This window comes from Crocuta crocuta, unplaced genomic scaffold (assembly GCF_008692635.1).
Source record: "Crocuta crocuta isolate KB4526 unplaced genomic scaffold, BGI_CrCroc_1.0 scaffold149, whole genome shotgun sequence".
In the NCBI taxonomy this organism is placed as follows: Eukaryota; Metazoa; Chordata; class Mammalia; order Carnivora; family Hyaenidae; genus Crocuta; species Crocuta crocuta.
In genome coordinates this window covers 5,599,527-5,621,816 of record NW_027551561.1, presented here as the reverse complement: position 1 = coordinate 5,621,816, position 22,290 = coordinate 5,599,527, and the positions used below count along the sequence as shown (strand labels likewise).

General features: G+C 53.1%; 1 protein-coding gene across 3 annotated transcripts in view; it reads left to right on the top strand.

Moving 5' to 3' along the window:
• The window catches only part of KSR1 (kinase suppressor of ras 1), a 59,060-nt gene extending 36,776 nt beyond the window's left edge, over positions 1 to 22,284 (top strand). For 2 of the 3 annotated variants that reach the window (XM_077749871.1, XM_077749870.1), the window contains 8 exons: positions 234 to 282; positions 1,080 to 1,459; positions 4,219 to 4,315; positions 7,297 to 7,430; positions 8,187 to 8,318; positions 9,339 to 9,474; positions 15,452 to 15,585; positions 20,024 to 22,284. In XM_077749871.1, coding sequence (XP_077605997.1) covers positions 234 to 282; positions 1,080 to 1,459; positions 4,219 to 4,315; positions 7,297 to 7,430; positions 8,187 to 8,318; positions 9,339 to 9,474; positions 15,452 to 15,585; positions 20,024 to 20,102 — 1,141 coding nt within the window. In that variant the 3' untranslated portion in view covers positions 20,103 to 22,284. Of the gene's footprint in view, positions 1 to 233; positions 283 to 1,079; positions 1,460 to 4,218; positions 4,316 to 7,296; positions 7,431 to 8,186; positions 8,319 to 9,338; positions 9,475 to 15,451; positions 15,586 to 18,192; positions 18,274 to 20,023 lie in introns of all 3 variants that reach the window. The other variant, XM_077749872.1, reaches the window with a different exon arrangement.
• Positions 22,285 to 22,290: the final 6 nt, after the last annotated feature.

The following is a 22,290-nucleotide window of genomic DNA, read 5'->3' as shown; positions in this document are numbered from 1 at the left end:
GGTTAGTCTAAAGAAGGCTGAGGCCAGAGAAAGGAAATGGGGCTTGGTCTTTGGCCTCCTGTCTGCTTCCTCGGCATCTAGACAGCCTTGCCCACGGCCGAGCGGGTCCAGTAAGGAGGCAGGACTGGTGGCCCTCGCTTAGACCTCACGGAGGGGGGGCGGGGTGGGGGTGCCCATCCAAGCACAGACTGACCCGTCCCCAGGGTCTCCTTGACGCACCGTCTTACTCTCAGGCTCGACAACCAGCCCAAAGCAGACGTGGTGGAGGATCACGAAGCAGAGGTGAGTGAGGGTGACCCGCGTGGCCCGGAGACGGTGCCTCTCTCTCCCCTCTTCCTCCTCGTCTCCACACACAGGTGTGGGGGGCGCCTGGGTGCCGGGCGCTGCGGGGGGCCCTCTTGGGCGCCCGCTGCAGCAGGTGCACAGCCTGGAAGAGTGACGAGAAACATGAGCCTTCTTCGGGTTTTTTATTTTTGAAGCTCAAGTGAGCCCATCGCTCCCATGGTTCCCAGCCTGGAGGCCCGGGGCCCAGCACAGGAGGCTCTAGTTCAGTCAGTCTGGCGTGGGGCCAGGCATCCCCGCGATGTCAGAGCCCCCCAGGTCATTCTGATTGCAGCCAGGGCCGAGAACCACCGTCTACACCCTCCAATCAAAGTATCAACCGAGAGCCTGGCTCCGAGCCACGCAGAGGGGTTGAAACTGAGTTACTCCTGCCCGGAGGACAGTCACAAACTGTTTTAAACAAAGAAAGGGCCAGAAAGGATCAGTGGGGTTAAATTCGTCTATACCACGGGATGTTAACACTCTTTCCTAGCGATTAGATGTCATTCAGCAGTAGATTTTGGAGCACTTGCGAGAAGAAGGGCCTCAGGGCCTCCCTGGGCCAGGTGCCATGTTTGTGGGTGCAGATGCTGGGGTCCTGTGGTGCTAAGTGACCCGGCCCCTGGCCACAGCAGGCTGGTGTGGAGCTGCGCCCCGACCCCCTGCCCCTTTCTCCCCTTACCTGGGTGGGGTTCGGGGGGGGCCAGTTGGCCGAGCCCATATCTGCTGCCCTGCTCCGTCCCTCCCCCTCCCGCCAGGCCGAGGAGGCAGAGGCCGGCAAGTCCGAGGCAGAGGACGACGAAGATGAGGTGGACGACCTGCCGAGCCCCCGCCGGCCCTGGCGGGGCCCCATCTCTCGCAAGGCCAGCCAGACTAGCGTGTACCTGCAGGAGTGGGACATCCCCTTCGAGCAGGTGGAGCTGGGCGAGCCCATCGGGCAGGGCCGCTGGGGCCGCGTGCACCGAGGCCGCTGGCACGGCGAGGTGGCCATCCGCCTGCTGCAGATGGACGGCCACAACCAGGACCACCTGAAGCTGTTCAAGAAGGAGGTGATGAACTACCGGCAGACGCGGCATGAGAACGTGGTGCTCTTCATGGGCGCCTGCATGAGCCCGCCCCACCTGGCCATCATCACCAGGTAACCCAGCCCCCGGCCACCCCACTATTGCGTGAAGGTCTTTTTTTTTTTTTTTAATGTTTTTTTAATTTATTTCTAGGAGAGAGAGAGGGAGAGAGACAGCGTGAGCAGGGGAGGGTCAGAGAGAGAGGGAATCACAGACTCTGAAACAGGCTCCAGGCTCTGAGCTGGCTGTCAGCACAGAGCCCGACGCGGGGCTCGAACCCACGAACGCGAGATCATGACCCAAGCGAAAGCCGGACGCTTAACCGACTAAGCCACCCAGGCGCCCCTATTGCGTGAAGGTCTTAATGTGGGTAGTACAACAGAGCCTTCCCCATCGCGTAGCCCCACGGACATTAAAACATAAACAAAACGATAGGGGCACCTGCGTGGCTTAGTCGGTTGAGCGCCCGACTTCGGCTCAGGTCATGATCTCACAGTTCATGGGTTTGAGCCCCGCGTCGGGCTCTGTCCTGAATGCTTGCTCAGAGGCTGGATCCTGTTTCAGATTCTGTGTCTCATGATGCCTCATGGTAGAGAACAAGCGTTCCAGAAAGGTACAAGATGAAAGCTAGTCTCCTTCGCACCCCACCCAGGTGCTTCTTCCCGGAAGTGGATGTACTATACACAGATCCTTACAGTGCCTTCTGTCAAGATAAAGAAGTTTGTATACACTCAGGGTTTTAAACTATCCGTTCCTTTGTGAAAATAGCACAGACCCCGAGGGGTCGCACCTGCTTTCTCCGCTCGAGTACAGTCTTTACCGCTCACCCCACATTCCTGGCACATAGCTGAATTCAGCAGTGTGTTCGTAAATGTTGAACCTCCGATGCCTGGGTGGTGGGGAGGGAAGCCCTCGCTTGCGTAGAGGTCACTTGCTGCGGTGCAAATACTCTCCCCGCGGCTGATCTCAAGCTGCCGCCGTGACATCGCTGAAAGTGGGCTGGGCTCTGCCTGATCCCCTGTTCCCCCCAGTATATTCAGCCCGCCCTCTTTTTTGCTGGGCGCTTTGCCGTATGGAACATCTTCGTTTCCATATGTTTGTGAACTTACGTGAGTACGTGGGCTGGGCGAGCATATACGAATGTGGTGCTCTGATGGACGTTGTCTGTTTCTTTTTTTTTTTTTTATGTTTATTTTCGAGAAAGAGAAAGACAGAGTGCAAGTGGGGGAGGAGCAGGGAGAGAGGGAGACACAGAATCCAAAGCAGGCTCTGAGCTGTCAGCACAGAGCTGGACGCGGGGCTCAAACTCACAGACCACGAGATCACGATCTGAGCCGAAGTAGGACACTTAACCAACGGAGCCACTTAGGCGCCCCGGGTATTTACTTATAAAATCAGGAACAGCAAGGGGCGCCTGGGTGGCTAAGAATTTGGTTCCTGAGATTTCGGCTCAGGTCTTGATCTTCAGGGTGGTGAGTTCAGGTCCCACGTTGGGGCTCTACGCCATGTGTAAAGCCTATAAGTGAATGAACAAATGAATAAATATGTATAAATATATAAAAAAAAAAGGTACAAATATTAAAAGATAGTAACAATAATAAAAGATTAAAAACGAGAAACAGTAATAGGTTAGTGGAGGTAGTTTGGAATATACATGGAGGTTTCAAGAAGAAACTAGAGATCGCTCTAATCCCATCAGCCGGGAGCCCGCTCATTAATATTCTGGTGACGTTCCCTTATAGGCAGACCCCGTGCTGAAAGAACCTTTTCCCCCCACTACCCCACCAAACAAACGAATTACTAAGTAAAAATTAATTTCCCTTTGGCGTGGTCATCCAAGGCATAAACGAGAACAACCGGAACTGCTGACGTCACCAGGTTAGCCACCAAGGGAACAGAATTCCAGCCGGGAACAGGGCGACATGATGATGTAGGGAGCCGCACAGCACCCCCCAGGGTCCCTGGCCCCAGCACCGCCCACCCTTCATCCCTCCGTCTCTCCTCACCCACCCACGCCACGAGAATCGGAGTCTGCTTAAAGGGAACACGCAAAACAAATCATCCATTACCCAAAAGAGTCGCGTTTCGGATTATGCTGAGGGCATTAGAACCCAGACCAGGAGCCCTCAGCCACTATTCCTGACCCCTCGGCCGGTGCTCAAAGTCTCTGAGGCCTTAAGAACCCTATCTCCTTGGAGAACTTTCCTAAAACTGGCTTCTTCGTGAGATGCCTTCACTGAACTTTTGCCAGGAGCCGGGGAGTAGGCGATACGCTCTCTCCGGGTCCTTGTTCAGCCCACGTTTTAGGAGTCAGTGCAGGAGGCCTGAAAATGCGAGCCCGTCACCCAGTAATCACTCTGATCCCCCTGAAGCCACCCTCCGCCTGCACACTCCTGTACTGTGATAAAATCTCTGTTATCAGAAAACAGCAGAATGATCACGAGCATCATTATGGAGCATCCCCAGCATTGTCTGGCCGTAGTCCCGAAAGGCCAGATTCTTCCCTGAGTTTGAAGGCACGTTCTTGCCTTGAATCCCCCAAGGGTGGGCTGCTCTGGAGCACCAAGAGCCTCGGTGAACGGGGTTTCTGGATCTGGGGTGGGCAGGCCCTGGGCCTCAGGGAATAAGGTGCACGCGCGTGCGTGTGTGCTTTTGCACGCTCAGGCATGGCCGGGAAGGAAGGGGCGTCAGGCGTGGTGAAGAACGAGGATTCTAGTGCCCACCGTCCAGAGGATGGATAGGGTCCTCCACAGGCTGGGGTCACAGCTCTGTCCACAGGGGCTGGGGTCGGACTGTGCTGGCCCCAGCCCGCTGACCCCGCCACTCTCCACAGCTTCTGCAAGGGGCGGACGTTGCACTCATTTGTGAGGGACCCCAAGACGTCTCTGGACATCAACAAGACCAGACAGATCGCTCAGGAGATCATCAAGGTAAAGGGCTAGCCGGCTGGTCCCCGGGGTTCCTGGCCTCCTCCTGCTCTGTCTCTTCCTTTAGCTGGAACGCCTCAAGGGTGGGCCCCCATCTCCGTCCCTCTGCCCGTGTCTGATCCACTTAGAGCCAGGAGCTAGACCCCCCCAGTCTGTGATGACGGGTGAATTGGACCATGACAGGCTTGAAAGACACATGGACTGAGTTTGAATGCTGGTCACGCCAGCTGTGTGGCTTTGGGCAGGTCACTGAGTCTCTCTGAGCCTTGGCTTCCTCTCCAGTAAGAGGGGGCTTCCAACATGGCCTCCCCTGTTGGATTCGTGCTGGAGTGGAATGGGATAATCCACTGGGGACGCATTGGGCACAGGGCATGGTGTTTGATGAGAGTCTAAGAACTGATTGAGGGTGGTGTGAAAGCACCCATGCTTTCTGCCTTCAAGTTTCCAAGTCCAAGTTTCATGAGGACCGGCCCTCGGGCAGCCTTTTTTCTGCCTTCCTTCCTTCTTCCCTCCCTGTCTTTCTGTCTGTCTTTTTCTCTCTTCCTTCCTCTCTCCCTCCCTCGTTTTGTTGATTAATTTTTTGTTGGTGGTTTTAGACTTTATTTACTTATTTATTTATTTATTTAGAGTAATTAAACACAAATGAAAGAAAGGCTTATTTATAAGTCGCTTTATTTAGCACCCAGGCAGGCTCGGATTAAAGCCAGACGGCTGCTGGGTAGGAATTCGTCTTTTCTTGTTTTTGTTGAAAAGCTTGCTCTTAGGGGCTCCCTATAGCTCCCAGTCTCCCAGCTCCGCTCCTACCTTCCCTTTCTCTCCCTCCCTCCTTCCGTCCATCATGCGTGCGTGTGTGTGTGTGTGTGTGTGTGTGTGTGTGTGTGTCTTTAGCAAGGAAAAGACAAAAATCACCAGTGACATCTGTGCACAAATCAAGATTTCCACGTGACACGTCCATGTGGCTGAATTAATGAATTGAATTTTGAAGCCTCTCGGTTAAAGTCCCACATTTATGCCTTCCTTTGCAGTATGTCTCCTTTCAGAGGAGGCGGAGGGGGCAGCTGGGTGTCACACCTACTTCGTGCTGTCCCCAGCCTTGCTGGGCCCTGCTTCCCACCCCCATCCTACATTGTTTTTCTCTCCTTATAGTCAGTACACTGGGGCATCTCTGTGTGATTGCTGACAGGCTGAGGTCAGATGAAGGAACCATCTAGAAGATTCTAGGGGCAGACGAGAGAAGTTACTCAAAGACTTTGGAGCCACAGAGCCGGAAGCCGCCCCTCTGCTGGCTTGTTTGGTTTGGTTTTCGCCTGCTGAGAAGCTATCCTCTCTAAGCCACTTCCTTTTCTCATCATTAGTATTTTGAGGTTCAAAATCCAAGAACAGGGCCCTGACCTTTGGCTAGGTTTGTGATTGGGGGGGCTGCTCTGGAGACCCCGTGAAATCATGAGAAGGGAAGGGATTTGTGCTCCAGACCTGGGCATTTATTTTTTAATTTTTAAATTTTTTTAATGTTTATTTTTGTTAGAGTGTGAGTGGGGGAGGGGCAGAGAGAGAGGAGACGCAGAATCTGAAGCAGGCTCCAGGCTCCGAGCTGTCAGCACAGAGCCTGACGCAGGGCTTGAATTCACAGACTGCAAGAGNTTCCAGAGGGGCTGTACCAGTTTCCATTCCCACGAACAGTGTAGGAGGGTGCCATGGCACCTCTTTTGAAAACAAGGCCCAGAGTGGTACAGCCACTTGTCCTCGGTCATGTAGCTGGTCGCTGTTCAGCCCAGGGTGGCGCCTTGGGTCGCCGAGGAAGGCTTGTGCCTTGGTTGGGTTTGGGAAATGGGCAGATATCCTAGGAGTGATTTTCCTGCATTCAGGATGGACTTGTGGGAGGGAGCAAGTCACTCTTTCCTGGAGCTCTTTGCTTCCACAGCAGGGAGAGAGCTCTCCGCAAGCCTGGGGGTATGAGGGGTTGCTACCGCAGACCCCATGCCCTGCCCTCTCTTGCCTTGTGTAAACTCTTCTCTGATGCTCTCCAGATCCCCTCGGACGGAGCTCTGGCCTCAGCTGGGTTCTGTGTCAGGGCTCGTTCTGTTTCCTTAACGCGGTTTGTTTTTACCTTTCCAGTCCTCGGCCCAAGTAGCTTTAAAGCCAGGACTCTCATAATGTGTGAAGTGCCCTCCATGTGGGAGGGGGGGAGGTGGCTTTACCTGTGTCTTTTTCTGAGCTGGCCGGGTGGCCGTTTCAGTGGTGGCGTCTGCTCCTGTTCCCAAGGGCATCCGGGGAGTACACGGGAGTCGTGCGTTTCACGTCAGAAGACAGGTTGACCTTGAGTGAGAGCGTGCCTGTGTCAGGTGGCCTGCGTCCCGTACGCCTGGCCAGGGTTCACTTCTGCGTAGAGCAGTGGTTAGAAATCACCCATCCCCCCCTTCACTTGATAGAGGAGGAAACAAGCTACAAGCTCAGAAGTCGTGCCCAAGGTCACACGGAGAATTAAAACCTGAGCCAAGGTGGAACTTGGCTTCTAGACGTCGGTATTAGTCCAGGACTCCTTCTGCCACAGCACACATACTGGGACCACCTGAATTTGGGGGCCTCCTGTCTGGGAATTCATCTGTTTCCCAGCCTGAGCCCTTTGCTTGGCTTAAGGGTAGAGGCCAGTTGGTGTAAAGCCTGATAGAGACGTCTAGGTCACCCGAATCCCGTNGCTCCCCACCTGTCACCCTCTCCACACCTTAGCTAAGTATATGGTGTCCGTTGGACAGCACAAGGCCATGGTCAGCAGTGCTGCTTAACTGCTGGGGCAAGTGATGTCCCCTCTCTGAGGCTCAGTGGCCTCATATGTAGAATGGAGACAGTTCTACCACATGAGACTTTGAAGACCCCATGAGGGGGCGTGGGGAGGGCATACAGCTCATCGCCCAGCCCAGGTAGAGGCTGAATCCCTGTCACTCCTCCTCCCGCCCCCCGCTGACGTGAGGCTCCCTGTTTTCCAGGGCATGGGGTATCTACATGCCAAGGGCATTGTCCACAAAGATCTCAAATCCAAGAACGTCTTCTATGACAACGGCAAAGTGGTCATCACGGACTTCGGGCTCTTTGGCATCTCGGGCGTGGTCCAAGAGGGACGGTGAGTTGGGATTGGGTGTCTGGACGGGACGCAGAGGACCTGGGCAGTGCCAGCCGGGCTTCGAGGTGCGGCGGGTGTTTGGGCACTTGCTACGTGCTGCTGAGGAACAGCCCTCCCCTTACAGGAAGGGCCAGGTCTACTTAGGTCCTGTCCTTAGGGTTCTGGTCCCGAATCAGGTATGGGTGACGTTTGGGTCCCTCATACATGGCACTTCATTCTCACGCTGACCCCCACGGAGGCTGGGTCTCCCTTGCTCACATATGACCTGTTCGCTCACGGACTTGAGCAGGGGACAAGGGTTCGTGTCCCCCGGTTTGAGGAAGAGCGTCAGGTTTTATTTCCCCAAATCTTGAAAGGTGGGGGTGGGGAGAAAGGCTCTTCTCCAAGAATCAGGTGGGGGGCGGGGGCGCTCCAGGAAGGGAGAGGGCAGTCAGCCTGGAGTTCGAGCCCCAGGCCAGGTTGTAAGATACACACGCAGACTGATTTCCTGTGTGGAGACGCTCCGCTCTTCTAGGGAGGAGAATCAGCTCCCTACTAATACCTGCTGCTGGTCTGCTTTCCTAGAAAAACTAGGTTATCCCTCTTCTGTAACATCCCTCCAAAGCACCGGTGGCTTGGCCAAGTGCGGGATCGGCGTGCTATTTTCTGGGCCACGCACGGGCGGTGTGCCGGCCCTGGAGCACGTGTGTGCCGGGCTGCCTCTTGGCTGCTGGCTGAAAGGCCCCCGTGTCCCTGTTCTGGCTTCTTGGCCTCCAGGCGTGAGAACCAGCTGAAGCTGTCACATGACTGGCTGTGCTACCTGGCCCCGGAGATCGTCCGCGAGATGACCCCCGGGAAGGACGAGGACCAGCTGCCTTTCTCTAAAGCTGCTGACGTCTATGCATTTGGGTGAGGAGGCCCCAGCAGTCCCCCCCACCCCTTCTGAGTCCCTGAGGCCAAGATTGACTGAAAGAAAGGGCCCCGGGTGACATTGGGGACAGGGAGGGGGTGGTGGTGTGCTTCGAGTCCTGGCTCTGCCATTTGTTGGCTAAGGAACCACAGCCTTGACCTTCTTTTTTCCCATCTATAAAATGGGAAAAAAAAATGGTACCTCCTCTACAGTTTCATGAAGACTAAGTTAGGTCGTTGCTGGGTGTCTGTCTCACCCAGTGCCCATGGAACTGCTGACCAGAGCTAAGAACCGTCCCTCTAAGAGAACCGGGGTCCTGCCAGCCAGCCTTTAGTGCCCCCATGATGCTAACCAAAAGAAAAATAGAAATATAGAAAGGTAACATGAGCCAGATACAGAGTTTAACATTTTCTCTTAGCCATGCTAAAAAAAAAGGAAAACAGATAAAATCTGTTTTAATAAAATGTGTTTAACTCAATATATCCAAAATATTATCATTTCAACATGTTAGCCAAGATTTAAACATCAAGGAGCTGTTTTACCCAATGAAGTTTCCAAACCTTGGAGAGTATTTTACACCCGCAGCACACCTGAGGTCCACTCTCCACATTTCAGTTGCTCGATAGCTCCACGTCGCTAGTGGCCCCCGCACTGAGCAGTGGGGGTCTAAAGGAGAAGGTCAAGATGAGTCGAGGTTGCCTTTGTTACTCCTCGGACAACCTTGGACATAGGCGTCAGCCCCACTTGAGGCTAGACATTTGTGCCAGGATCTGTGTTCAGAGCCTGTGCAGCCTCAGACCTTCCATCACAACAGATGCGCAGGGCCACGGGTCCCCTGGTGCCTGGGAGGAGCCACCAGGATGCCGTCACGCTACTTCTGGAAGCCTGGTGGGTGGAGAAAGCCGGAGGAGGATCTTGGATACTCTGCCTGGGCTCCTGGCGCTGCGGCAGTGGGAACCCCTGGGCGGCAGCTGGGCTGAGCAGTTGAGGAACTCACGCTGCATGCATGGCCCCCACAGGACTATTTGGTATGAGCTGCAAGCAAGAGACTGGCCCTTTAAGAACCAAGCTGCAGAGGCCTTGATCTGGCAGATCGGAAGTGGAGAAGGAATGAAGCGTGTCCTGGCCTCTGTCAGCCTGGGGAAGGAAGTCACTGTGAGTAGCCACCTGTGCTTAGAGAGGGAAGTAGGGCTGGAGGGTGAGGGGCTGGCTTCATTCACTCACCTGAGAACGGGGACCCACCCGGAGGCAGAAATATGCTGGGCAGGCCCCTGCTGCTGGCTAATAGACCTGTGTCCTTTATTACCCAACCGTTTTTCTTTATACAAAACCATTGTTGTAAAAAATAATTAACAAAAAAAATAAACGACTGGAAAGAAATAAAGGTAACGGTTTGAACTGAAATAGGAGTTGAAAAAGTAGTAAAAACCCTGTCTGTGACTTATATGAAAAGGTGATAAACAGTCGTCACTGCACAGAACATAAACCGTGGGGGGTTACCGTGGTATCGGATCTTTCTCCAGAGAGTCCTTCTCCACTGGGAAAGAGCACATCGACGTTTCCACGGCATGTTTGTCGCCACAGTCCAAATCAGGTGCTGACCTTGTGTTTCTGAATGCCTCTAATGGTTTCTCCGCATTGCATTGTCTAAGTTTCCTTGGCCTGGCATAAGGAGACATAAAGGAACCTGGGGCTCCATGTTTTCAACGTGGTCATCCATAACCGTGTTAGTCAGATAGGGGTGGGACAGGTGGGTGCTGGCCTGGGTGTTAATAAGCTCCAGGGGGTATCTGGGTGGCGTAGCATTGGGAGGCCACCTCATGCTGGTCCAGGTTGAGGTCTAACTAGGCCGTGACCTTCTTGTTGAAGTCCTGGACAGTGTTGGCAGAGTCCCCTTCTGCAAACTGAGACAGGCACAGTGAGAAATGCAACCTAATCTTCCTTCAAGATCTTTAAGAACAATTTTCTTAATGTTTGTTTATTTTTGAGAGAGAGAGAGAGAGAACAGGGGAGGGGCAAAGAAAGAGGGAGACACAGAATCCAAAGTAGGCACCCAGAAGGGGCGCCTGGGTGGCTTAGTCGGTTAAGCGTCCGACTTTCNAACAACAACAACAACAACAAAAATAGTTCAAAGTAGGCACCAGGCTCTGAGCTGTCAGCACAGAGCCCCAATGTGGGGCTAGAACCACGGGATCATGACCTGAGCCGAAGTCAGATGCTTAACTGACTGAGCCACCCAGACGCCCCTTCGTTCAAGATCTTAACAGATCTTAGTATTTTCCTCCTTTGACTGGTAGCAAGTTGTTAGGATATCTTTGGAATACTCATTTATGACATTGGACTTGGTGTAGTAGCACATGCCATATCAGGTTGAAGTGCAGACTATACAGGTACGCTCCCCCAAGAATGACCCCAAAATGGGGGCAGCAATTGGTTAAGTGTCTGACTTCAGCTCAGGTCATGATCTCGCAGTTCGTGGGTTCAAACCTGACAGCTCAGAGCCTGGAAGATTCTGTGTCTCCCTCTCTCTCTGCCCCTCCCCTGCTTGCCTTCTGTTTACATTAAAAAAACAAAAACAAGAAAAGAATGAAACCAAAATGCTAATCTCCATGACCAACAGCAGGCTCTTCCTTGGCCAGTTGATTCCACCTCACTGGGGTGTGTCAGGCAAGGCGAGCAGGTGATGAGTGCCTCCTCGATGCTCTTGGCCACAGAACCTCCTTTTCCATGACATGACCTTGGACACCTTAGCAGGGTAGTGGTAGGAGGGGTCCAGGCTCCCAGCTGTTGGGTACTTCAGATAGCAGCTATAGCAGCTACTATCCTACAGTCTTAAAACAATTCTTTTANNNNCTACTATCCTCCATTCTTAAAAAAATTTTTTTAATTTTTTTTTTTTTTTTTGTAATATGTATTTATTTGGGGGAGAGCGCAAGCAGGGGAGAGGCAGAGAGAGAGAGAGAGACAGAGAATCTGAAGTGGGCTGTGCACTGACAGGCTGACAGTAGTGAGCCGGATGTGGGACTTGACCTCGGGAACCGTGAGATCATGACCTGAGCCAAAGTCAGATGCTCAACCGACTGAGCCACCCAGGTGCCCCTCCCCCCTAATTATTTTAAATACATACCTTTAACAAAATCAAGCTCATAACACGTAGCTAAGTTTTTTTAATCATGACCTTTTTTCCACACGACCTTTTATTAGGCTTATTATTCTCAAGTCATTGACAAGTCCTTACTTTTAAACCTGTCTCCCTTTCTGTCCTGTGGCTTATACCATAATGTACCTACTTTTCTGTTGTTGGACACTTAGGTTTTTTCCAATTTTTACCCCTTACAATGAAGTTATGAAGGACACTTTGTATAAACCAGAGTATGCGTGCATGCTTGTTTTATCGGAAAGAAAAAATAGTTGTCTTCTTGGCAGTAATCGCAATTGTATTTCTGCACACTTAGAGTCTTAGAGCGCAGTGGTGGGCGAAGGCCTGGAGCAGAGTACAGAGCCCATCAGAAGACTACCGGGGAGTCAGGATTCAATGCTGGCTACAAGTCAGAATCATCTGGGAGCTTTTATTTATTTATTTTAATGTTTGTTTGTTTTGAGAGAGAGTGAGAGAGTGCATGCACAGATGCACACATGCATGCAGGGTAGGGGCAGACAGAAGGAGAGAGAGAATCCTGATTAGGCTTCACACCCAGCACTGAGTCTGACACAGGACTCAGTCTCACCACCGAGATCATGGCTCGAGCTGAAATCAAGAGTTGGACGCTTAACCGACTGAACCGGGGAGCTCTTAAAAATATCAGGTCTAGGGCCTCCACCAGAAAGATGTAATTGGCCTGGGTTGGGGCTAAGATGATAATTAGTTGTTTTTATTTTTCATTTTTAAATAAAGCTCCTCCTAATGCACACCCAGAGTTCTGTTCTGGAAGGATTTCTAACGGTGTGGGGTTATATGACCTTTGAAGCCTCTTTAGAATAGATTAGGGATAAGGAGTGGGGAAATGGGAGCAAAGAGCAAACGTTCCAGCAGTCAGGTTCCGGCTCATGAAAGCTGGCTTTCCTGTTTAGTCTTTTTTTTTTTTTTTTTTTTAAGACATTGCCATTGGAGGGTAGAGGGGGTATTGGTCAATGGCAATAAAAATTGATTTTGAATTATAGTCAAAAGCAAGAAGTACCCTCTGGGGGACACCTTATCTCTGTCCCTCCCAGTGTAAACACCACTCTCAGTTTACCACCAGCCACTACTTTCTGTGCCAAGGCAACCACAGTAAGTTAGTGTGCACAGGATGACATCAAAAGGCCAGAAGGAAGGATTCTTAATGAAAACTAGCAGTCCCTTAACTCCGGTCACTCTCCAAAAGACTGACTTCTTGTTCCATCAGCTCTTCATTCCATGGCCATCTGCCCCTTCTTCTCTGTTCAGTTTGCATCCACTTTCCTTTTATCCTTTTATTAAGACTAATTTTGTGTTGCCATGATTAAATTTTCCATCCTGTGTTTATAGATAGAGGCTAAAAGTGAAAAGATAATAAATAGTGTGTGCGCTATTATAATAGATGGTAATTGCTATTAGATACTGATTAAGTAGTTCACTGGGATTACATTTTCTTCTTTGTGCACCCATCTCTTTTCTTCCATTCCATCAGTTACTCAAAGGCCCACCACAATTTTGTTGGCTTCACATGTGGACCATGGTTTTCTTGTGTGGTTTTAGGTTTTTCCTGTAGTTTCTAATTGCCTTTTTCCTCCTAATTGAGAGAGGTGATAAACACCTTTACTGTATTCCTAAGGTCTTGCAGCTTCTACACACTGCCTGTGTAATGGAATTTGTTTCATTCTTTTTAGGGCCTACTGATTTCTTGTAATTTGAATAGTGGAATTTTAGGCCTACTGTAGTGCTGTCATCTTTCCACTTCTTTTCATTCATTCCTGGGTCAATACTAGAATTTCTCATATCTCATGTCTTCCCATTTCTGTATTTGCACTCCAGCAAAATGAGAGTGAAACCTAAAGGAACTCCCTCCCAGTGGATGCATAGGAGATAGTCTTTGAATCTGTATATACCTAAACAAGTTCTTTGTTTTCACACCAAGAGGTTCAGCATAACCTTGCCTAAGAACATGAAATTTTTGCTCTGCTGTCTGCTAAGTGTCCAGTGCATTGCTGAACAATCTGATATTAATCTTAATTCTCAATCTTTTATAGATGCCATGTTTTATCCTTCCTGGGAACTTCTGGGGATCTTCTCTTTATCCTTGTTATATTGAGATCTCATTAAAATATACCTTAGAATAAGTTTATTCCTTGGTTTGGTTTTCTTTTTTTCAGCTAGGTCCCTTCAGTGAGCCTTTTCAGAGGAAGATTGCAGTTTCCCTTGAAAGTTTCTGGGAAAATTTCTTTTATTATGTTTTTTCTTTATTATATCGTTTCTGGCCCTATAGTTTCTTTGTTTTCTCTTGTGGATACTCCCATTAGCAAGAATTTGATCCTTGGTGAGCTTCTGNNTTTGTTTAATTTTAGAGAGATAGAGCGAGTGGGAGAGAGGAGCAGAGAGAGGGAGAATCTTAGGCAGACTCCACGTTCAGTGCAAAGTCTGATGTGAGGTTTGGTCCCCTGACCCTAGAATCATGACCTGAGCCAAAATCAAGAGTCAGTCAACCGACTGAGCCACCTAGGCACTCCTCTTTTACCTTCTTCAGTGTTTTCTATTCCCTACCTACAATTGAGTACACAATCTGGGGAATTTCCTGGGTTTTATCTTCCAGTACTCCTAATGTTTTATTGCAGAATCTGTATTATTAATTGCAAGTACTTCCTTGTATTTGGTTGTGTTTTTTATTGCACCTTGATCTTGTTTTATGGGTAGAGTAGCTTCTACACACACACACACACACACACACACACACACACACACACACACACAATTTTCTCCAAAGTCATTGTTTTGGTCCATTTATCTTTGACCTCTCTTCCTCACCTAGCAGGCAACCCCATGAGGTCTACTTGTACTTAAGAACAGAAACCCAAGCTGCCGAGCCTAAGTCAGTAAGCACTTCCTGCCTGGTCGTGTGTGCAGGCCTGTTTTCACGGGCCTCACAGGAGCTCTCCTGAATTGAAACGCTGCAGAGGGTGCTGGAAGTGTGCAGATCCTGAGAGTAGGCAGCAAACCACCCAAGTCAGAGGGGCTTCACTCTTAGGAGGCATTCGGGACAGGTGTTCTACTGACTCTCAAGTACTGCCCTCTGGTTTAACCTGGTCGCTCCCAGCCTCCAGAGGATTCCTGGAACACTGCAGGTCCCCCTCCATTGCAGTCTCACCCCACAGTTATTCTGAGCATCTTGCATTTCTTCTCCTTTCCATTCAAAAAAATCTACAACCCATTTCTTTTTTTCTTTTTTTTAAGTTTATGTATTTTGAGAGGGACCGAGCCTGCGTGAGTAGGGGAGGGGCAGAGAGAGGAAACGAGAAAGAGCATCCCAAGCAGGTTCTACACTATCAGCACAGCATGAAACCGTGAGATCATGACCTGAGCCAAAACCAAGCGTCAGACGCTTAACCAGCTGAGCCACCCAGGCACCCCTACAACCCCATTTCTGATCTCTTTCCTGTTATTCAGCTTTGATCCTGTTATTCCAGGACGCTCTAAGAAGGAAAGAGGAGAGACAAGCTGGTGCCCTTTGTTTTCAACTAGGAGCACGAGCTCTTCTGAGACTTAATTATTTCTTTGAAACAACTATTCCAGAAATGGCCAATCTTCTTTTTTTTCCTAACGTTTTATTTATTTTTGAGAGACAGAGTGTGAGCAGGGGAGGGAGAGAGAGAGAGGGAGACACAGAATCTGAAGCAAGCTCCATGCTCTGAGCTGTCAGCACAGAGCCCAACGTGGGGATCGAACCCATGAGAACCATGAGATCATAACCTGAGCCGAAATCGGACACTCAACTGACTGAGCCACCCAGGCGCCCCATTAATGGCCAATCTTCTTAATAGTGGCAAGATGTTCAGGGGACACCAGATGGAAGGAGGGGGGTGCTTGAGAGCATCGAATGGATCCTATGCCGCGTAGCCCAGCTGTGCCTTCCTCGCTCTCCGCCAGCTCTCACACTGCTAATGCCGCCTCTGCTTACAGGAGATCCTGTCCGCCTGCTGGGCTTTCGACCTGCAGGAGAGGCCCAGCTTCACCCTGCTGATGGACATGCTGGAGAAACTGCCTAAGCTGAACCGGCGGCTCTCCCACCCGGGGCACTTCTGGAAGTCTGCTGAGTAAGTCCCCCCTTCATGGGCCACCCTCGCCTGGTGTCTATAAGGGCCCTGTCTGCTCTGTCTGCCTACGACTTTGGGCACTATACAAAGCAGATTGGCCAGAGGTGACTAGTCCCCCTGCCCAAGCACTACTAGGGTCTCGTTTGTTTCAGAGATGAGCGTTTCTAGTACTCTGCTGTGAAAGCCCAGCATCGCTGTTCTCGAACAGTGCTGACGCTGGGTCCAGGCTAGGCCTGGAAGAGAAGACCCGCCAGGGAAGGGGCCAGACAGGAAGCTAGAGCAGCACCACCAGAATCGGCGAAGGGGGTTGTTTCGTAAAAGGGCGCAGACTCGAGAGCGGTTTCCGGCCCCCAGATCGGCCCCCTGTTACGGGGAAGGCGTGGCCTGAGTTTGTGCTGCTCTGACCCTAGAAGTCCATCTCCCTTCTGCTCTGTCACACTGCCCTTTGTACCTGCTTGGGGTAGGGTAGTCTTCACTCCTCCATTCTGTCTTCGTTCCCTTTGTGCTTCGCCTCTCTGGCTCTCTCTGCCACTCAGAAACCCAGAGGAGGCTGGCAGACGGCTGAAGGGGGATGGGCTTCTAGCGGAGGGAGCTGTGTTAGGCTTCGCAGGCCCCCGCGATCTGTAGCACACCCAGCAGCAGTGCGAGGCCGTCACAGCACCATACACAGTCCCCGCCACAAGGACTCGGCTCTGCCGTCAGGTGCAAGAACAGCCCCAGCGCGTACGTCAGGGGGCTGCCTGTGCTCAATACAGCTTTACTTACACATGCTCACCCTTGAACTTCATGCAGCTTTCCCATGTTGTGAAATCTTCTTTTGGTGTTTTTACCCCCAACCCATTTAGAAAGGTAAAAACTATTCTTAGTTTATGGATTATGCAGACACAGGTTGGGCGAGCCCTATGTGACGAGCCCCCTGAGTGATATGAATGGTTTTAAACTTTTTTCTTAATGTTTATTTATTATTGAGAGGCACAGAGCATGAGCAAGGAAGGGGCAGAGAGAGAGAGTGGGGGGAGACACAGAATCCAAAGTGGGCTCCAGGCTCTGAGCTGTCTTCACAGAGCCCAACATGGGGCTCGAACTCACAAATCGTGAGATCGTGACCTGAGTCAAAGTCGGCCGCTTAACCGACTGAGCCACCCAGGCGCCCCAAATGGTTTGAAGCTTTTTAAAGGCAAAGGGCACTTCTTAAAAGTGTGCTTTCCCAGCGAGTCCCAGTAGGTGAAACCGATAAAGTCGAGCTGCCCTTGATAGTTCTGGGGCAGGAGCCTGTCTAGGCGGCCTGTGGGGCACCTGCAGCCATGTCGCTGAGCCCCTGGAGAAGCTGCACCTGACCCCACGTCTGCTGCCCAGGTGTGTGGTGGCAGCAGGGCCATCCACAGTTCTAGAAAGGGCCGGTGTTAAATATTCTAGGCTTGTGGGTCATGTGGTCTCTATCATATGTTCTTGGTGTTTTTGTTTTGTTGTTTTGGGGGTTTTTTGGTTTTGTTTTTTGTTTTTTTGACAAACCTTTAAAGTGGTCCAAATGTTTTAGTGGCTGGATTTGAGGTCTATATAGTTTGCTGGCCCCTCCCATCTGAAAACAAACCAAACTGGGTCTCAAGCTGAGGTGCAGGGAGCAGGGTCACCCGACATACCAGAGGATGCAGGCAGAAGTCCGTGAAGAAATACGGTGAACTGGTGTTTTGGGTCATTTGTAGGGACAGTGTAGAGGAGTGACAGTGTAGGGTTGGGAATACTCGCTTAGAGTGACACGTTAATTGCAATGTTTTGCTCTTAAGAGGAGTCAGGCTCCGTAGCGGAATGTTGACGTTAGAGACATGGGTTCTCGCCACTCTTTGCTGAGTACCTGCTACACACCTGGGGAGACCAAAGGCCAAGGCCAGGCCGAGGCCAGCAAGGTGTTTGCAGTGTAATTGGTAAATAAAGGAGGGAATGGTTATAACCTGCACAGGGGCGTCTCTGCCCACCCAGGGGACTTGAGAAAGGGTCCCCAGAAAGAGGGGGGGGTCACTGGAACTGGGTTTTGAGCAGGAGTTCTCCTGGCAGAGACCGGAGTCTGGGGGTCCCCTAGATTTGCAAGAAGTTCAAGGATCCGGTTCGTCAGACCTTGGGCGACTTGTTTAAGATCTTGGGCGCTGGTTTAAGATCTCATCCATAGAAGAGAAGGCTGTGCCAGGTGGGTCTGGCATTCAGGAGATAATTCCAGAGTCCCTAAGGACCACACAGCCCCACCTTCTTCTTTCACGGGTGGGAAACGGAAGTCCCACGTGGGACCGCCCAAGGCCATCCGTTTTAGCCCGAGAGCAAAGAATGCCGGCATCCCCGGATGAGTCTCAGTCAGAACTTCCTGTTCAGGATTTGTTCATCAACACATTGTCTCTAATTCTCATTTTCTCTTTTCTTTTCCATTCGTCTTGTTGCTTTTTTTTTGTTTTGGGGGGGGTGGCGGGTGTGCTGGCCCGCTCTGTCCTCTCTCCCTCCCTGCCGTGCTGACACCTGCGGCCCCTCCTCCACCGGTCTGCACTGGGTGCCTGACTCCGTCACCCACCGGACCGCGCCGTTCCCACACTTGGCATCATGGTCACGGGGCACCCCCCCCAGTCGCTGGCGGAGCCGCTACTACGGGAAAGGACGTTACGGTCACCTGGACTTTAAGAACTCCTTCCCGGTTCTGGAGGAATAGTGTGTCTCCTCTTATCTCCTGCCTGTTTGCACCCTGCTTCCTGTTCTGTCTCTGCATCCAGCTTCCCCATTTTTGCGTGTTTTGTTTGCATAAAACCAAAGTGATGTTCCTGTTGCCGAAATGGCCACGGGCACGGGTCCTGTGGGCCTGTGTGTCTCTCGCCGGGCTGCGAGAAGACCCGCGGCCTGGGGCAGGGCCTCTGTCCGCCCCATTGTGGCCGATGGTGGCATGTCCCTGGGTGGGAGCGAGCTCAGATCGTTGGTCCAAGGTTAGGGTGCTCTTTGGCCAGAGCTTAAAGAAGGGACTGCAGTAAGCCAAAAGAGGGAGCTGTTAAGAAGTCCCTTCTGATAGTCGGGCTGAGGGCCGGTGGGCCCACCGGCCAGCCTCTGTCTCAACATTCTGTGACTGTGTCCCAGCCGAGCGCGGGACAGGGGCTTGCTGCCAGGTCCCTTCCAAGCTCCCCATGCTGCCAAGCCACGAGCGGAGGGGGGATGCCTGTCTCCCTCTCCGCAGGGAAAGAGGGTCCCCTGCCCCATGCCCCGGCCAGGCCTCTGCCGCTCCCTCTGCCCCTCCATGGGCTCGGGTTCTGACTCGGTTCTCCCCTCTTCTCTTTCTTCCCGTAGGTTGTAGGCCGGGCTGCCTTGCATGCGCCGGGGGCTTTTCTTCCTCCTAATCGACACGCAGCACCGCGACTTCTGCTCAAGCTCAAACTGAGATGCGGGCACTAACCCGGGGGATGCGGTCTCTGCTGCCCGGAGCGTCTCTCCGGAGACTTCTTCTGTCGCTTTGTGTTTGAAACCGACCCCCCTCCCCCGGCTCCACGGCCTCTGTGTGCCTGAATCACTGCTGCCCGCGAGGGTNGGCCTCCCACCGGCGATACTGCTCCCACAGCACAGCGAGTGGAGAGGTTTGGCGTGGCTGCCGTCCTGCAGAGAGCTTGTCCAGCAAGGCCTGGGATGATTTCAGAGCTGCCGAGGGCCAAGGGAGGTGGACACCAGAAGTCCCGCTGTCGTGAAAGACGCTAGCCTGCAAGGGCTTTGTCCTCAGCGACGCGCTTAGGAAAATTGTCCCAAAACAAAGCAGGGGGCTGGGGAGGGAGCTGTCGCCAAACGATTTCACTGATAAGAACAAAGCTTCCGCCCCCGGCCCCCACGATGTTAGCTCCCTGTAAGTCCACCGGTGCAGACAGAAAGTACCAGACCCCAAGTTGGCGTTCATCGAGGGTGTGGCCGTGCGGCCGTGCACCCTCCCAGCGCTGCTTACCGAATGTACATTCGTGGGGTCCCTCCCACAACCGAGCCCGGTCTCTCCGAAGGCGGGCTCTGAGAATCTGTGCTTCAGCTTGCTCCCCGAGTGGTCCCTGATGCCTGGGACCCTGTCCCAGAGGAGTGTGTGGCATCCCTCTCAGTACTTGGGGGCAGGTTTCTCTCCTGCTTGTGTTTGGAGCTCTGCTCTGCTGGCTGCAAGTGACCAAGTAGATCCAACGAGCCCACAGCAGTGACTGGGGCTGGGGAATCTGAGACTAATGAGCCCCCCGCACCCTCGGGAGGGCGTGTGGCTGAGTCTTAGCGCCCCGGCCACCCGTGACCAGGCGCAGCTCAGCCAAGGCCACTGGCACAGTCACTCACTTCCTGCTGGAGCTGGGTCCTCCGCAGGGCTTCCAAGACTGACCGGCTCCCTAGCTAACACCACCCCGCTTCTGAGCAAGACCAGCGCGGCCGTAACCCTTCTTTCTGTTCCTCTTCGCAGCATTAACAGCAGCAAAGTTGTGCCCCGGTTTGAAAGGTTTGGCCTGGGTGTCCTGGAGCCCGGTAACCCAAAGATGTAGCCACCGTGGGCGGTTTTTCTGCCGATTCCTTTCTTTCTTAAATGCGTTCCTGAAATCTCCAACCAAGCACCGTGACCCAGGCGAAAATGCCCTCCGAGACCTCAGTCCCCCCTCCTAAGTGCCGCAACCCAGGAGCGGGAGTCCTCGATTCAAACCGTTCATCCAACAGAAATGCCCTGGCCGGAGAGGAGCTGCACCTGCTATTTCTTAAAGTGACATCGCCAACACCCAGACCCGCCCTGACAGGCAGCGGATGTTTACATGTGCGTTTCTGTGGAGTGAACTCGCCGCTGCACAGTAGGGAATAATAAAAAGTGCTCTGCAGCGGTGCCCTGGTACTGCCGGCCGGGGTGGTGGAAGCGACCTTCCCCTCCCCCATCGGCAGCGAGGCAGGAGGGAAGAACAGCATCGTGACTGTGGCTGTTCTCGGGGTAGGGTGGGGGCGCCGAGGTGTGGCCTGGACTCTGCTTTGTCCCGAAACCCCAACCGTGGGTGATCGCCCTCTGTAGGGTTCTCCCCGTATCCCCCTGAAGGGACACGATCCCTTGTTCCTCTGGCAGAGGAAACCCCGGCCAGGAACCAAGCTGGATTATGAGAGAGGCAGGATTCCTGTTTCCAGAGAGCTCAGGCTCCCCTTTGGCCCCAGCGACCCAGCCTGTACCTGCCGGAAAAATAGAGACACCTCAAACCCGGATAACATCTGGACCAACCCAGTGGCCGGTAGGCAGGGTTTGCTCTGCCGGTAGAGAGGTGCCCTTCACACAGCTTCCGGGAAGCCAGACACTAAGGTGCTGGGACTCATCCAGTGCCTGGCTGGCCTCTGAGCGAAGATGCTGAGAGCGAAGGCCAAGCCCCCCAGCTGCGTGCACCGTGTACTGCCCATCCGCGGGGTGACCTGGCTCTTCGGCCAGCCTGTCAGCCGTCACGCCGGGGTTCCGGATCGGCCCGCCTCTTCTCCCCCAGTCCTCTTCAAGGCCCTTGCCACTCCCGACTCTTCCGCTGTCCGCACCTGAGCTCTCGGCCGGGACGGGAGGCCTGTGCCCCCGACGCCTTTCACCTAGACCCACCCAGCCCCCCGCCTTCAGAGCCTTCTGTGAACCGAGTCGGGGCCACTTGCGTGTTTATGTTTACGCCAGAAGGAGGGGCTTGACTGGGGGGCGTCGGTGATGTGAGAGCTTCCTGCCTCTTCGTTAGAAACTGTCCCCTAAAGAGAAAAGTTCCAAATGGGAGAGCAGCCTTCAGTGGACGTTCCGCCACGTCAGGCCCTCACCGGAACTGACCGAGAGTGATGAGACGTGGCTGGATTCCGACCCAGGACCCGTGTCCGTGCTCTGAGCCAAGACGGGGAGGCATGTGGGCCTCCCATCCCTTTCATTTCCGCTCCCCTAGCACAGCTCCCAGTCTTCAGAGCCTTCCCTGGGGGCTGGCCACAGTGTCCCGGGATTCGGGCCACTGCCTAGAAGCCGAGGGCCACCTTCCTGTCTCTGGGTCAGGCGCCCCCTGGCCCGACCCACACTCGCTCAGAGAGCGCGGCTGTGCGGCCGGGCAAGGTACCCGGGCTCCCCTGCCCATCAGCGCCCCAGACCCCAGCTCTGTACCCTTCCCAGCGGGGGGGCGTGGGGAAGACAGGAGCTGTGAACCAGCCGGATTCAGCCCCGGGGGACCCTTCCCTCCTCCGGGAGACTGCTTGTTTCATCCTCCCCTCCCTTGGCCTCCCCCATGGGCGTCACGCCCACAGGTCGGTTCAAGAAGCTGGCCTCGAACCCACACAGTGTCGTGTGTGCCCGCGGTGGGCACAGTCATGGTCCCTGCCCTTAAAGAACTGACACTGCCAGGAGCCTTGAAGGCAAGCTGAGGGCCCGGAAGACACCCCCGCTTCCTCTTCGGGGCCCTGGGCGGCCTCCCAGCTCATGGCCCAGCCTCTGCGCTGCCTGTCATAAAAAAAAAAAAAATGTGTGGTCCCCTTCTTCCATCTCCTTAAGTGACTGTGAATTGAGGTCGGGAAGACGTGCTTGCCCTTCTGTGTCCTCTCCCCGTCGGCCGTGGAAACACAGGAAGGACTCAGGTACTGTGAATCCAGCACCCACGGCCAGCTGTGAAGAGGACGGCGGGCCTCCTTGGTGGGAGCTCTGGGGGCCGCGGAGTCCCCAGCGGGGGCTGAGAGTGGAGCCCAAGCTTTTGTCTTTTA